The 16,909-nt window shown below is 50.4% G+C and overlaps 1 protein-coding gene across 1 annotated transcript; it reads left to right on the top strand.

Annotated features, from left to right (window-relative positions):
* Nucleotides 1-12,856: 12,856 nt before the first annotated feature.
* Nucleotides 12,857-16,560, top strand: nek2 (NIMA-related kinase 2; the record flags this gene model as incomplete). Its single annotated transcript, XM_084440161.1, has 9 exons — nucleotides 12,857-12,952; nucleotides 13,501-13,718; nucleotides 14,466-14,706; nucleotides 14,828-14,910; nucleotides 14,994-15,120; nucleotides 15,285-15,540; nucleotides 15,656-15,710; nucleotides 15,895-15,971; nucleotides 16,337-16,560. The coding sequence occupies 9 exons, from the start codon at nucleotides 12,857-12,859 to the stop codon at nucleotides 16,558-16,560; spliced, it is 1,377 nt and encodes a 458-aa protein (XP_084296287.1).
* Between the last annotated feature and the right edge of the window lie 349 nt (nucleotides 16,561-16,909).

Genomic DNA, 16,909 nt, shown 5'->3' with positions numbered 1-16,909 from the left:
ACAACTTAGACACTTCAGTTTTTAGCAATTTTAGACCAATCTCCAACCTTCCCTTTTTGAGTAAAATTCTGGAAAAAATAGTTTTCAAACAGATTAATGATTTCCTAGCTACAAGTTGTACCCTTGACCTTTTCCAGTCCGGCTTCCGCGCCCATCATAGCACAGAGACGGCATTAGTCAAAGTTGTAAATGACCTCAGAATTAATGCTGACTCCAAAGAGCTTTCTGTCCTCGTCCTCCTGGACCTGAGTGCAGCCTTTGATACTATAGATCATGCAATCCTCATCGAAAGACTGGAAAAGTGGGTTGGCCTCTCTGGTCCAGTCCTAAATTGGCTTAAGACCTATCTAACCGGTCGGGATTTCTTCGTCGCCCTCGGTGATTATAGCTCAGGAAAGATCCCAATGACCTGTGGGGTGCCCCAAGGATCGATCCTAGGACCTCTACTCTTCAGCCTGTACATGCTGCCCCTTGGCAGTGTCATCAGGAGGCACAACATTAGCTACCATAGCTACGCAGATGATACCCAACTGTATATTTCTGTAACACCCAGTAACTACAGCTTGGTTGACTGCCTTGTCAAGTGTACTACAGATATAAATTTATGGATGTCACATAATTTCCTCCAACTAAACCAGGGCAAAACAGAAGTACTGATCATTGGAGAAAAAGCTGAAAGAGAGAAACTAGCTGCGCACTTAAAAACTCTGAAAATTGACACCAATTGCCAGGCTAAAAACCTAGGTGTCATACTTGACTCAGATCTTAATTTTGAAAACCACATAAAGAATATTACAAAGACATCTTTCTACCACCTAAGGAACATTGCCAAGGTGCAACCCTTTCTCTCTCAGGCTGACACCGAAAGATTAATGCATGCTTTCATCACAAGCAGGCTGGACTACTGCAATGCTCTACTATCAGGCCTACCAAAGAAAGCAATCTCTAAGCTACAAATGATACAGAATGCTGCAGCACGAGTCCTCACTAAGACTAGACGAAGGGCACACATCACACCAGCCTTAAAATCACTACACTGGTTACCAGTCAACTCTAGAATAGACTTTAAAATACTACTACTAGTCCATAAATCTCTCCACAATCACTCACCAGAATATATTTCAAACATGCTTGTTAAGTACATGCCCAACAGACCACTCAGATCCTCAGGTACTGAACTCTTAACAGTTCCAAAAGCCAGGACCAAGAAACACGGAGAGGCAGCTTTTAGTTTCTATGCCCCCAACCTCTGGAACACCCTACCGGAGTGCCTAAGAAGGGCCGAAACAACGGAGGTCTTCAAGCAAGACCTCAAGACATACCTTTTCGACCTAGCCTACAATCACTAGCTAGGAATTTGAGACACAGAAAGGCAGCCTCAAACCTACCTGTGAATCCTCTATATACATTGGTCCAGTAGATGCCCCACTGTCGCCCGCAGACAATAGTTACCCCCGTGTCAGTTGTGGATGCTGTAGTACCTAGTTAACACACACGTACACACAGACACACACCAGTCCACACCCAGCTTAGGCCTGGACTTGGGCCCAGTTCCCTTTCCCCTCACCCTACCCCGGGTCCGTATCCTTTTCCCACCCCCAACCCTACCCCTGACCCCTACCTCTAACTGGACCCAGGCACACCTACACTCACGCTCACACACATACAGACATACACCAGTCCTGGGCTCAGATCCCCTCCCCCTCACCCTAACCCGGGTCCGTATCCTCTTCCTACCCCCCACCCTACCCCTGACCCCTGCCTCTATCTGGGCCCAGGCACGCACACACACACAGACACACATCAGGGTTTGCCACACCTCTCCCATGATGCTCTTATCCTTTCTTGCTCTAAAAATGTAGTTTGATGTAATGTACTGCTCTATATATGGCTCTGTGTGCTACTAACCCTGCTCTGCCTCCCCTCTCCCTAGTGCCTCTCTCTCTCCCTCCTATCTTCTAACCAGGTCCAGTGGATGCCCCACTGTCACGAGCAGACCACCCTGAGACCGATAGATACCCCTGTGTCTGCTGCAGATGTCGTAACAAATTAGTTAACACACACACACGTACACACAGACATACAACAGTCCACTTCCGGCTTTAGGCCTGGGCCCAGTACCCCCTACCCCTCACCCTAACCCGGGTCCGTATCCTCTTCCTACCCCAACCCTAACCCAGACCCCTGCCTCTACCTGGACCCAGGCACACTCACACACACACTGACATACACCAGTCCTGGGCTCAGATCCCCTTCCCCTCACCCTAACCCGGGTCCGTATCCTTTTCCTACCCCCCACCCTACCCCAACCCCTGCCTCTATCGGGGCCCAGGCACGCACACACACACACTGTAACGGGATAGACCTTCTTAAGTTGTTCGCCGGGGTGCCAGTCAGAGTCAAGTCTGACAAATAAAGTCGGTCAACCCTTACAAAATGCAAATACACTACTTCAGGTAATAGTATATATCATATGGAACATCACACCGCAAGAAATAACCGCACAACAGACAGTTTGCATGATATGTTCATTATATTCATATGAAACACAACATTGCGTGCGTGAGGTTAGGTGCGAGTGTGGGGTTCAGTCCATCAGAGTCCAGAGTCCATTTCCACACAATAATCCAACTGGATCGTGATGTGTGTATATATATAGTCCACTCCGGGTTTTACCACAGATCCCCGTCCCTACAGCGAACAGAAAGTCACCATCACCACATTGCGATTGGAATTTACAACCAGATACACAGCAACAACAACAGCATGGGAAAATACCAACAGACAAATAAAATAACAGCAAGTACCTCCCGTTTACTTGTAATGTCCGTAAGTCAGTCAGGGGCGTCAAGGCAGCTCGTCTGGAGTCTTTTGTTGGGCGCTCAAGGCTCCGTTTGGTGTTGGCTAGCGTAGCCAGCTAACACCGGCTAGCTTGTTGACTGCCGATGCGTCGCGATTGAATATGATCGTAGAGGTAAGCTTTGTTTGTCCGTCCTGCTGGTATGGGGGTGCTGGTGCTGAGCAGACATGATGTTTTCCGGTAGGCAGGGTTTATAGTACGCGGGGCTGTGGGGATTGGATGGACGGCCGAAGAAGTGGGGTGTGCCCCGTGATATTCGTGATGCTAGTTACCCATGTGAGCGGTGACGTACAGACACAAACGTCCTGGGCGCTACACTCCTCCCCCCTTAGCAGAAGCCGACCAAAGGTAAGGCGCTGTAGTGTTCCGGGCCTTCAAGGACAGAGTCTGAGGAACAATCATGTCTTGTCTCTTCTGGACCAGGGTCACCTCCACCGGGTGCAGAACAGGCAGCATCAGAGAAGCCGAGGAAGTCCTCATCATCAGACTCCTCCATAAAAATATCCAGGACACGCCGGCGCTCCTGCTCCTCAAGGGGATTACCTTCACTGGGAGCAGAACAGGCAGCGTCAGAGAAGCCGAGGAAGTCCTCATCATCAGACTCCTCCATAAAAACATCCAGGACACGCTGGCGTTCCTGCTTCTCAAGGTCCTGAGCAGTGGGGTAGCAGGGCTTCAGGCGGGAAATGTGTACGACTTTCAGGTCTTCACCGGACTCCTCCAAAACTACCTGATAGTTAACAGGCCCAACCTCCTGCACCACACGATAGGGTCCCTGCCACTTGGGGGCTAGCTTTGCCGTGAAGGCCTTAGCTGCTTTGGAGAAGGGATGGGCTCGTACCCAGACTCGATCCTGTTCAGCAAACTTCCCGTCTCTTCTCCCTTTGTCATAGTTCCTCTTCTGACGACGTCGCGCAGCGTCCAAGTTCCTGGTAACCAGGGAACTTAGCTCCTCAAACTGGGCGACCTTGCGGTAGACGGCGGAGCCTGGTGTAGGCTCTCGAGGCTGCAGCACGACGTCCAGAGGTCCTCTGAGTACACGTCCAAGGTTTAGCTCAGCCGGGGAAACACCGGTGGATTCCTGGACCGCAGAGTTTATGGCAAACCGGAACTCAGGGAGGTATTTATCCCACTGTCTATGCTGTTGGCCCACATAAGAGGCTATCATGGTCTTCAGAGTACGGTTCACTCGCTCTGTCAGGTTTGTTTGTGGGTGGTATGCAGATGTCATCCTGTGACCCACATTCCAGGTTTGGCACAGGTCCTGGAAAACCGCTGAGACGAACTGTGTTCCACGATCCGAAAGCAGGTAGTCCGGCACACCCCATCGGGTGAAGATGTCCCTCACCAGGACCCGGGAGACGCTGTCCGCAGTCGCCGTCCTTAAGGGAAATAATTCCACCCACCTGGTATAGTAATCCACGAAAACCAGCAGGTAGACATTCTGGTTGGAGCTTCTGGGAAATGGTCCCATTAGGTCCATCCCCAGCATTTCCCAGGGGCGTTGGACCAGAGTCTGCTGAAGTTTGCCTGCCTGTTTTCTGTTCTCCGGCTTGTAGGCCTGACACACCTGACAATTCCGTACATACTCTCTTACATCCCAGCTCAGCTTCGGCCAGTAGACCAGGTTTTGCAGTCTCCGGTAGGTCTTGTGCCTTCCAAGGTGTCCAGACAGGGGGTCCTGGTGGAAGTATTCCAGAAGCGGTGTCCTGAATCCGGCAGGTATGTATAGCTGATACTGGGTCTTGTAAGGAAGTGTAACAATCCGGTAAATGAGGTCCTCTCTTATATCCATGCATGTACTAGCATTAATATTGATCTTGCCATTCTCCATAACCTTCAGGTATAAGGCCTGACACTCCTCATCCTCCTGCTGCGCTCTCCACAGGGTCTCGACGGAAATGGGTAATTCTTTTGTTGGTCTGGCTGCGGCTGACATGACGGTCGCACACACAGGCACGGAGGGCTGGTCGGTCGGAGCTCGAGAAAGGGCATCTGGCAGGGTATTGTACTTCCCTTTTCGATATTCCACTGTAAAAGTGAACTCCTGGAGCCTGAGGGCCCATCTGATCAGCCGTGAGCTGGGTTTGGTGGTCTTGAACACCCACAGCAGGGAGGCATGGTCTGTCACCACTGTGAACAGGCGGCCTTCCAGATAATGCCTCCACCTCTCCAAAGCCCACACCACGGCCAGGCATTCCAACTCGGTGGCAGCATAGTTCTTCTCAGCAGGGTTCAGGCTGCGGCTGGCAAACGCGAGGACTTCCTCTGTCCCAGCAGACTTCTGGACCAATACTGCGCCGAGTCCGATTTCGCTGGCATCGGTGTAGACCACGAAAGGAACATTGAAGTTCGGGTGACCCAGAACAGGTGGAGTTATCAGATGTCCTTTCAGTGTCTCAAAGGCAGTTTGACAGGCTGGTGACCAGACGAACTTTGCCCCTTTTCTTTTCAGGGCATTGAGTGGCTCAGCGATTGCTGAGAAGCTAGGGACAAAGCGGTGATACCACCCGGACATGCCGAGGAACCTCTGCAAAGCCTTCATGTTGGTGGGGACTGGGAAGTTGCGCACAGCTTCAGTCTTGTCCGGGTCAACATGAACACCAGCGGCAGACACAACGTGTCCCAGAAACTTCAGAGAGGTCCTGAACAGTTTGCTCTTCTTCATGTTCACGGAGAGGCCTGCAAGTCGGAGCCGGTCGAGGACAGCCTGAACGTCGTAGAGATGCTGCTCCCAGGACCGGGAGAAAATTATAATGTCATCCAGGTAGACGAAACAGATGACACCTTTCAATTCTCCCAGCACCCTCTCCATAAGCCTCTGGAAGGTGGCTGGGGCATTCTTCAGCCCAAATGGCATGACCCGGAACTGAAATAGACCAAGAGGGCAGATGAAGGCAGTGATTTCCTGCATCTCTGGGTCCATCTCAACCTGCCAATACCCGCTATTTAAATCCAGGGAGGTAAAGACGGCAGCACCTGCAAGGCTGTCCAGTATCTCCTGGATGGTGGGCATAGGGTAGGCATCCGTGACAGTGTTTTCATTCACCTTTCTGTAGTCAACGCAGAACCTGATTTGACCGTTTTTTTGGGGATCAGGACTACAGGGGAAGCCCAAGCAGAGTATGAAGGTTCGATAACCTCTTTCTCCAGCATATCATCCACGAGCCCCCTCATCACCTGCAGCTTAGGTGGCGAGACCCGATAGGGTTTCTGTCGGATGGGATGTGGGTTGGTGAGAAAGATCTGATGTTTCAGTAGACCTGTACGTCCCACTGTTGTTCTGCACACATCTGCATTATTGCATAGGAGAGTCTTTAACTGCGGTTTCATGTGGTCCTCCAGATGAGACTCCTGGATTGCCCTCAGGGACAAGTCGGAGTCCTCCCGTGTGGCCAGAGCAGGTGTCAGTGCAGAGGCTGATGGAGCTTCCACTGAGAAGAAGGAGAGTGAGTTGTCGTCAACCTCCCCTCCCCCCCTGGGCGAGGACTCTGCACTGAAGGGATACTTCCTCCTCTCATCGTCCCTGAACCAAAACAGCCCCTCAACAACATCCCATAGCATACCAGTGAAATACATGAAGTCCAGCCCCAACAGAGCAGGAAAGACGAGGGACGCGGAATCCAACACCACCACAGGAATCATCCAGACTCTATCCTGCAGACATAGCTCCAACTCCACCCAACCAAGAGGCATCTTAGACTGCCCGTCAGCCAGATACAGGGGACTGCCTGTCCATGGGGTGAGCTTGTCATCTGGGGCCTTAGCGGCCATCCACAATTGCTCACTGAGCAGAGTGTATGATGACCCTGTATCCACAACCACAGTCCCCCTCCAGTTCCTTACTGATATTGTCACATTCAGCTGCCGGGGTAGGGTGGAGCCACAGCTCAGACCAGGAAACGCGTTAGACCCCAGACCCTGCACAAATGAAGGGGAGGTAATGCATGGCGCCGAGGGTGTCGTATGGGCTACGGTCAGTGAAGCTGCATCCCGACGGTCAGCAGAGTGAGAGGGTGGCGGGCGGTACTGCTGAGAACCCAGGGGTGGCTGAGATCTATGGGGCTGCTGAGGTTGATTACGTTGCTCCGAATTGGATGGGTAAGAGGGCTTGGAATCCCTGTACTGTTTGTAGTTGGGACAGGAATAAGGAACATGACTGTCCTTACATCTCCAACAGTAAACCACAGGGGCAGGCTTGTTCTTCTGGGGCAGGGTATCAGTACTGGGTGAATCCACCTTCTCCATTGGTCTCATTGATTGTTTTTTACGTTGTTCATACAGTACTTGACTGGCCTTATCTTTCTCCAGCTGTTGACCCAGTCTCACCAGTTCATCCACTGTAGTGACTCTGCCTCGGAGCTGGCTGGCTATCCGAGGATTGAGGTTCCTGAAAATCAGTTTGAGGACAGCATCCTCCTCAAGGTCTGGCTTCCACCGCCTGCACAAGGAGCGAAACATGTAGGCGAAATCCCGGATGCTTTCTCTATCACCCTGAACTCTCGTCCTCACTCTCTCCGCCAGTTCATCTTCATAGTCTTCGGACAGAAAGGCAGCTCGGAACTTCTTCTGGAAGTCTGACCAGGTATGTGTGTTTAAACGAGCCACATCCAGCCAGTCCCTTGCAGTTCCATGTAGGACATTTCTCAAAGTTGCCATCACTTCCTGATCATTCAGTGGGTTTAAGTCCAGGAAATCATTGCATTTCTCCAGATATATCAGAGGGTCCGTTTCATCCCCCATTTTCCCAAAGGTGGGAAAGAGCAGTTTCACAGGGCATTTACCAGGCGCCCGTCCCCTGCCATCAGACAGAGCCGAGGGATTCTGAGGGGTTTCCAGCAGTTCATGCATCACCTCAGGTAACACCGTAGATTGGAGGCGCTGCCTCTGAGCCTCCATATGCCCAGGAGCGGGGGTCTCAGCTACCTGGACCGGGACAGACCCAAGGGCGGACATATTGAGGGTGTCTCTCATTGTTACCATGTCTTGGGACATCAAATCCATGCTGTGTGTCAGTTTCCCAATGTTATCCTCTAGGCTGTCCACCGCCTGCACCACCGGGGTCATGGATTCTCTGACGCCCTTCAATAACTCTCCGTGGTGGTGTGACAACCGCCAGTTGAGGCTTGCGGCAACCTGGTCTCTCAGATAAATACTCTGCTTCTCCATGGTCTGCTCCATTTTGTCATGGACGTCCTTTAACAAAGTCTTTACTGTACCCAGGAGCTCCTCCTTGTGTTTGGTTTGGGCGTCCATGAGTAAGTGCAATTTCTCTTCCATATTCATATTGGAAGTATCCTTAGGCTCATTCAGCGTCAGGTCCATATCCTTTATGGACAGATTCGTTCCATCCTGTGGTTGGGCTGGTCCATCAGCACGTTCCTCCTGTTGTTCTGCAGGGGGCACCAGCAGCGGTTGGTACGCTTTGGCTGGGGGTGCAGCCCACTGTTGTTCCTCCTGACCACCAGAGGTCAGGCTCCCTTGGCGGGGGTAGGGTTGTGTGGTAGGGACCAGAGGTGTCAATAACTGGCCCCCTGGGCAGACTGGGGGCAGCCCAGCCCAGGATAGATCCAGAAGGTCGAATGCGTCAGCCATTTCACCTTCACTCATTATGTTACAAGTGATTTTATTTATAACCACTTTTATAGATACTCTTATTTGATGGGTGATCTTGGGTGTCCTTTGTTTGTCAGATCATGTTATACGAGACCTCAGCCAGGGTTAATTGTGTTCTCCCAGCTCGTGTCCCACCTGGGGTGCCATTCTGTAACGGGATAGACCTTCTTAAGTTGTTCGCCGGGGTGCCAGTCAGAGTCAAGTCTGACAAATAAAGTCGGTCAACCCTTACAAAATGCAAATACACTACTTCAGGTAATAGTATATATCATATGGAACATCACACCGCAAGAAATAACCGCACAACAGACAGTTTGCATGATATGTTCATTATATTCATATGAAACACAACATTGCGTGCGTGAGGTTAGGTGCGAGTGTGGGGTTCAGTCCATCAGAGTCCAGAGTCCATTTCCACACAATAATCCAACTGGATCGTGATGTGTGTATATATATAGTCCACTCCGGGTTTTACCACAGATCCCCGTCCCTACAGCGAACAGAAAGTCACCATCACCACATTGCGATTGGAATTTACAACCAGATACACAGCAACAACAACAGCATGGGAAAATACCAACAGACAAATAAAATAACAGCAAGTACCTCCCGTTTACTTGTAATGTCCGTAAGTCAGTCAGGGGCGTCAAGGCAGCTCGTCTGGAGTCTTTTGTTGGGCGCTCAAGGCTCCGTTTGGTGTTGGCTAGCGTAGCCAGCTAACACCGGCTAGCTTGTTGACTGCCGATGCGTCGCGATTGAATATGATCGTAGAGGTAAGCTTTGTTTGTCCGTCCTGCTGGTATGGGGGTGCTGGTGCTGAGCAGACATGATGTTTTCCGGTAGGCAGGGTTTATAGTACGCGGGGCTGTGGGGATTGGATGGACGGCCGAAGAAGTGGGGTGTGCCCCGTGATATTCGTGATGCTAGTTACCCATGTGAGCGGTGACGTACAGACACAAACGTCCTGGGCGCTACACACACACACACATTAGTGTTTGCCACACCTCTCCCATGATGCTCTTAGCCTTTCTTGCTCTGAAAATGTAGTTTGACGTAATGTATTGCTCTATTTATGGCTCCATGTGCTACTAACCCTGTTCTGCCTCCCCTCTCCCTAGTGCCTCTCTCTCTCCCTCCTATCTTCTAACCAGGTCCAGTGGATGCCCCGCTGTCGCCAATGGACCACCCTGAGCCCGATGGATGCCCCTGTATCTGCTGCAGATGTCGTAGCAAATTAGTTAACACACACACACGCACACACAGACATACAACAGTCCACTTCCGGCCTTAGGCCTGGGTCCAGTACCCCCTTCCCCTCACCCTACCCCGGGTCCGTATCCTCTTCCTACCCCCACCCTACCCCTGACCCCTGCCTCTACCTGGACCCAGGCACACTCACACACACACTGACATACACCAGTCCTGGGCTCAGATCCCCTTCCCCTCACCCTAACCCGGGTCCGTATCCTTTTCCTACCCCCCACCCTACCCAAAACCCTGCCTCTATCTGGGCCCAGGCACATTTATGCACACACAGACATACACCAATGTTTGCCATGTCTCTCCTATGATGTTATTAGCCTCTTTTACTCTGAAAATGTAATTTAATGTTATTTATTGCTCTATAAATGTTCTTAGCCGGTAGACAAACATACTCCAGGAGCTTGCTCGATCGCCTCGTTGAGAGGGGTCAGGGAAGAATTTTTACAGCTCACTTATCTGGCCCTCGGGTGATTACTGTTTTTTTGCTTCCCTCTGGAATATGTAGAGGTGGGTCGTCTGCCCACCTCCCTTGTTCTCTGTAAAGCGCATTGTGTTGCCTCTGGGTATGAAATGCGCTATATAAATAAAGCTTTGATTGATTGATTGATTGATATCTTAATGGGCGATGGGAGCCACAGGCTGATCATCTTAGAAACCTTAATTGAAGAGAATCGTAGGCTATTTGTCCCCGTCTCTTCTCTCTACACAAAAGTACTTAAGTCACTGACTCCTTGCAACAAGGCAGAAACCTCGTAGTTCACAACCCAAACGGTGTCTGTCACGTCTCATCTGGAGGTTAGCAGACAGGAACAACCAGAGCGAGTCTCGGGTTTCCTCCTCCTCCGTGTGTAGAAGCGGTAACAGCAGCTTCCCTTGAGTCAGCAAACACTCCCCCCTCCAGCGGTGTTGGGGAGGCAGGGTGACCCGGGCGGGGGGGCGGACAGGAATAGCCGAGATGCCTGCGGCCAGGTGGATGAATGTCAAGAGAGGCAGCCTCAGGCACCACTCACCCCCCCCCCCCCCCCCCCCCCAACCCCACCCCCACCCCCCCGTGGGGAAGGAACATGTTGGGAGTGACGCTGGAGACTTAACCCCAGCAGGTGACATCTGAGCGCCGTGGCCCCCGGCGGAGTGTGTTGTGGTTGTCTGTTTTCCACTCCGCACCACACGGCTCCTGAGTCACGGATGAGCAGCCATGTCACAGCCATCCAGAAATGACCTTTGCGGTGACAGACGGCCCCCCTTCCCCTTGGCCCGCTGCGAGCCGCGCCGCGTCCTGACGCACGTCGGGAGAGAAGCCAGCGGCATCGGGGAATCTGAACATGCCTGCCATTGCGTTAACCCCCCCGGGGGGGGACTCTACAGGGGGGGCACCCGCTGGTCACATGACTCTGATGAGGATGGATACAGTCTTAATGGCCGTTCATTTAACCTGTAGGCCGACATGACAGACAGCCAGGAAAACTACCCGGATGACATTTACCTTTTTGGATGACGTGTGCAGGAATAATCAGAGTTAGATGTTGTAGCTGGCTCGCCTTTGAACTAGTGCTGACGATCACAAAGAGCATGACAATAGTGGTTACAGTAGCCTAACTGATGATGATGATGGCTGGTGAGATCATCCTCCTCCCCCGTGTAAAGTTCATGTAATCAATCATCCATTCTTGAAAATGCGTTACCGACCGCAGAGAAATTGAGAAACCTGGATTCAGTGCCGTCACTGTAACTGAAGAACACCCAGAAGATTTCCTCTCAATTCTTTCTGCTGGAGTCAACCTTACCCAACCAACTGAATGTGTATTATCATCATGTTATAGTGCAAACAATGACTCTGGCATTGGGATAGTAGCCTACATCAGTAGGCCTGTAGTATGGGGGTAGTAGTCTACATCAGTAGGCCTGTAGTATGGGGGTAGTAGGCTATCAGTAGGCCTGTAGTATGAGGGTAGTAGGCTACATCAGTAGGCCTGTAGTATGGGGGTAGTAGTCTACATCAGTAGGCCTGTAGTATGGGGGTAGTAGTCTACATCAGTAGGCCTGTAGTATGGGGGTAGTAGTCTACATCAGTAGGCCTGTAGTATGAGGGTAGTAGCCTACATCAGTAGGCCGTGTAGTATGAGGGTAGTAGTCTACATCAGTAGGCCTGTAGTATGGGGGTATAGCCTACATCAGTAGACCTGTAGTATGGGGGTAGTAGTCTACATCAGTAGGCCTGTAGTATGGGGGTAGTAGGCTATCAGTAGGCCTGTAGTATGGGGGTAGTAGGCTATCAGTAGGCCTGTAGTATGGGGGTAGTAGCCTACATCAGTAGGCCTGTAGTATGGGGGTAGTAGGCTATCAGTAGGCCTGTAGTATGGGGGTAGTAGTCTACATCAGTAGGCCGTGTAGTATCGCAGACAGTATGATAACAGGATGACCTCTCCCGTGAGGTCAGTAGCACTCCGGTGGCATTGATTATTAGGACAGGCACTGATACTCACCATCACTCGATCCCTCCCCTTCAGGACAAGACATCTGAAGGTTCAAGAACCTGAACAGCTCGCAGAAATCATGGTGGGCTGGGCACAGTAAACAGAATCAAAATCGAATAAACATACAACGTTAGGCCTACTGGAGCCTATATTCTATTATATTTTAGCCAAGCCTAGCCTTGTCCATTATATTTAATCTAAACTACATGGGCAAGGTAAGCAGTGAGTGAGAAAAAAAGAGAAAAAGTGCATATTTATATTATATTATATGATATTATTATATGGAAAACGTATTTGAGATTTCTGCTGCTTCTCAAAAAGCGCACTACTTTGTACCTAAGTGTGGTTTTACCGCCACCTGGTGGAGACAATATAAAAATGCCCTTTTAAGACTCCCGCGCTGCTCTCGCTACTCTCGCGGGTTTCAGATGCTTAGCAACCACGTTAGCAACGTACGCTTGTCCCTTTATGAAAGCCAATCAGAATGTCAGATGTCAAGTGGGACGACCAATCAGATACGAGTATTTAGGCACCCATTTGAAACACGCTTCCTCCTCCGTGTGTTTTGAACACAAACACGTTGTTTGGACTAAACTGGATGATCAGTTATATAGCTATTAAATATTATATTTAGCCTTTTAACATGCCGTCTCGCGTGGAGGATTATGAGGTGTTGTTCACCATCGGGACCGGCTCGTATGGAAAGTGTCAGAAAATACGAAGGAAATCCGATGGAAAGGTGAGTTTCATGTTTCTAAATGATTATCCTTCCTTATATCCTTCCTTACCCAGAGACCATCTAGCTGATTATCCTTCCTAACCCAGAGACCATCTATCTGATTATCCTTCCTAACCCAGAGACCATCTAGCTGATTATCCTTCCTAACCCAGAGACCATCTAGCTGATTATCCTTCCTTACCCAGAGACCATCTATCAGCTATCCTTCCTTACCCAGAGACCATCTATCAGCTATCCTTCCTCACCCAGAGACCATCTAGCTGCTATCCTTCCTTACCCAGAGACCATCTAGCTGATTATCCTTCCTTACCCAGAGACCATCTAGCTGATTATCCTTCCTTACCCAGAGACCATCTAGCTTTCCACCTGGTCGTATGACATCTAGATACAGTTTCATTGAAGTATCACCATATATTTATGCATAGAGAGTTCAATTTCCTTGCTAATATCTCTTAATGGAAGTGTCTGCCTGTGTGTGATGATGATGATGATGATGAAGGTGAACATTAGTCATTTAGTTGATGCAAACAAATATCCCATTGGAGCAGATTTTAGTGTGGAAGGAGTTGGACTACGGGACCATGGCTGAGAGTGAGAAGCAGATGCTGGTATCCGAGGTGAACCTGCTGCGTGAGCTCAAGCACCCGAACATCGTGAGGTATTACGACCGCATCATCGACCGGACCAACACCACGCTGTACATCGTCATGGAACACTGCGAGGGCGGTGACCTTTCAACCCTGATCACCAGGTGCATCAAAGAAAGGTGGGTGCTCTTTTCAGAGATGCTGACTGTTAACCATACTGAGTCAAGACACACACGGCAAAGCTGACTTAATATTAACTGTCCCCCTACGAAGGCCCTGAGCTGCTCGAAACATTGGTCTGATATATCCACTATGAACTAGCTGCTTTTAATAAAGGCTTTTTAATTTTTGAAGAGTTGCCTTGGACAGCTTTTTTTTTTTTTCTGATAATATGAACTGTCGTGAAAACACAAGGTATCACACTCTGGTACGGTGGCCCTGTTGTATACCTGTCCTCGTGTCCCTGTCATAGAAATTGTAGTTTTCACCACCTCACCACCTCCCTCAACCTTTCACATAGCTGTGCTAATACAGGATGACCTCTCCAGGAGGTCGAGAGACCTAGACGTTGTCTGATCCAGAATAACCATCCTTTGTCCCATTTTCCCTGCAAGAATTGCCGCCTTTTCTCATGTCACGTGTCTGTATTCTCGACCACTGTTGATGACGCCTGCCATTTAATATGACGTGTACAATGGGTTAGCCAATCACATCCTGGAAGCGTCATACTGTACCTGTGTGTTGCTTGAATATAAGGCCGCGCAAGACCAGACCGGGGAAGTTCACTTGGATAAACCACTCACGTGTGTTGTTCTGAAGTCCTTGCGCTCGTATGTTTTCTTAATAAACCAGACTTGACCTCTTTGAGTGAATCTTGGCAAATCCTTTTTGACTTGATCAGTTAAAAATCTTCTACACCCCCGCAGGCGTTACCTGGAGGAGGAGTTTGTCCTGCGCGTCATGACGCAGCTGACGCTGGCGCTGAAGGAGTGTCACCGCAGGAGTGACGGTGGTTCCACCGTGCTGCACCGAGACCTGAAGCCCGCCAACATCTTCCTGGACGACAAGCAGAACGTCAAACTCGGGGACTTCGGGCTCGCGCGCATCCTGAACCACGACACCAGCTTTGCTAAGACTTTTGTCGGGACCCCTTACTACATGTCTCCAGTGAGTCTCCTCTCTTGATCTCATGATTGTGAGCTGTTTTTGTCACAGGAAGTATTGGGGGGTGGGTGGGGGGGGGGGGGCGCTCTGGTAAGACTTAATGTTTTGTTTTTGTTGTTTTCAGGAACAAGTGAATCGGATGTCCTACAATGAGAAGTCCGATATCTGGTCTCTGGGCTGTTTGCTGTATGAACTCTGCGCCTTATCGTGAGTTATATGACCCATTTTCTAGCCCAGCGTCGACCTGTCTGCTAGTCTGTGTACCTGACAGGTCGGTGTGTTCCATGTAGGCCTCCTTTCACCGCCTACAACCAAACCGAGTTGGCAGAGAAGATTAGAGAGGGAAAGTTCCGGCGTGTTCCCTATCGGTACTCTGAAGAGCTCAACGCCCTGCTGTCCAAAATGCTCCATCTAAAGGTTTGTATTGGTCATTTTTACACATTGCGTCTCTCTTATATTCTCCATCATGGATGATATTCATGTGTTCATTTAGGCTAGCTGGTGTCATTAGTCTCGTTAGGTCAAGGGGTCGTTGAGCCACTGGCCTGTCGAGTTGACCTCCCGTCTCTGGGCTCTGCTAGGACTACCTGAGGCCCTCGGTCGAGTCCATCCTCCACAGCGCCCTGCTGGCGGACGCGGTGGCCGAGGAGAGGAGGAGGGTGCAGGCCAGGCAGCGGAAGAGGTCAGCTGACCCAGAGCACGCCAAGCCAGCGGAGCCACCCTCCTCGTCCTCGTCCGCCGCGGAGCTGCAGCTGAGGGAGCAGATGCTGAGGGAGCGAGAGAAAGGACTGAAGGAGCGAGAGAAAGCCCTGAAGGAGCGCGAGGAGAGACTGGAGCGTGAGTGTGTCCCCCAGCGACGTCCCGGTTACAAACAACACTGCTGTGATAGAAAGTGTCCTGTATGTTGAAATGACTTCACATCCTTCCTTCTGTATGAACTACCCTCCCACAGTGAGGGAGCAGGAGCTCTGTCTGCGAGAGAGGCTGTCCAATGAGAAGCTCGCCAGGTAAACCTTGAAATGAGCATTCGGTCACTGCAAATGAGCCGTTTGTTTCCCCTGTGTTAACTACCACTAAAGCCTCTTTTGCTCCCTACTTTGATTTGATTATGAGTTCTAATCTCATTCATGTAGGCGTGCCGGCTAGTTTGATGTAATCCAGTCTGTTTCATTTGTTTCTGTCCCTCCCCAGAGCTGAGAGTTTGGTGAAGAACTACAGTCATCCGAAGCAGCCGAGGGCGCTGGCGCCCCCCTTCTCTAACGACAGAGGTATGGGAGGCAGGAGGAGACCCCTGGAGCCCCTGAGAGATGAGAACTGACCAGGGCTGCTGCAAACTAGGGGGGGGGGGTTACTAATACTAATGTATTATAGTGTATTATATTTGCATTTTACCTTGTTAATAAACATTTTAAAACGTTTTAAATGAAATAAAACAAACATGGTTGGGAAACAAACATGGTTGGGAAACAATAAAGGAGATTAAAGAGGCTTGTTTTTTAGATTAAATAATCCAGCTAGATTAAATAATCCCTCAGTTTATCATAGAGGTGTCTGCGCCTAAAGAGAAAAGAAAGATCGGTCCGTTTTAACACGGCTTGCTTGTGTTTTTGCTCTCTGCCGTCTGGTTCTGTAGATGAGGGAGAGGAGAACGTTTCTCCTGGAAAGAAGAAGGTCCACTTTGCTGGCGACAACAAAGAGAACCGGCGGCCGGCCCGTCCGCAGACCCAGAAGGCCCAGGACGCCCAGGACCTGGCCCTGAAGAGGAGGCTGCAGGCGGCTCACCTGCGAAGCCAGGCGCTGGGGGAGGTGGAGAGGAACGTCCAGCTCAAGAGCAGACTGATCCTGGGGGTCCGCTAGCTCTGATCCTGGGGGTCCGCTAGCTCTGATCCTGGGGGTCCGCTAGCTCTGATCCTGGGGGTCCGCTAGCGCCGCCCGCAGCTGCTGCTCTGACTTCAATATCACCCGGAAGGACTGGGTCTGGAGACCGGTCTGTTGAGTCCTGACGAGCACAAGAGAAGCTTCTGGAAGAACGTGCTCACGACCTTCCTGGAAAATGTTGAGGTTGCATTCATTTGTATCACTGGGTCACGCTGACTGTGTTTATAATGCTGCAAATGAATGAATGGCAAACGTTTGCTTTATATTTTCAACATTTCAGCAGCAAAATTGCTAGTTATAGTGACGTGAATTACTACTGGTTTTCTTA

This window comes from Borostomias antarcticus (genome assembly GCF_949987555.1).
Source record: "Borostomias antarcticus genome assembly, chromosome: 6".
Taxonomy (NCBI): Eukaryota; Metazoa; Chordata; class Actinopteri; order Stomiiformes; family Stomiidae; genus Borostomias; species Borostomias antarcticus.
This window is presented reverse-complemented; position numbering and strand designations above follow the sequence as displayed.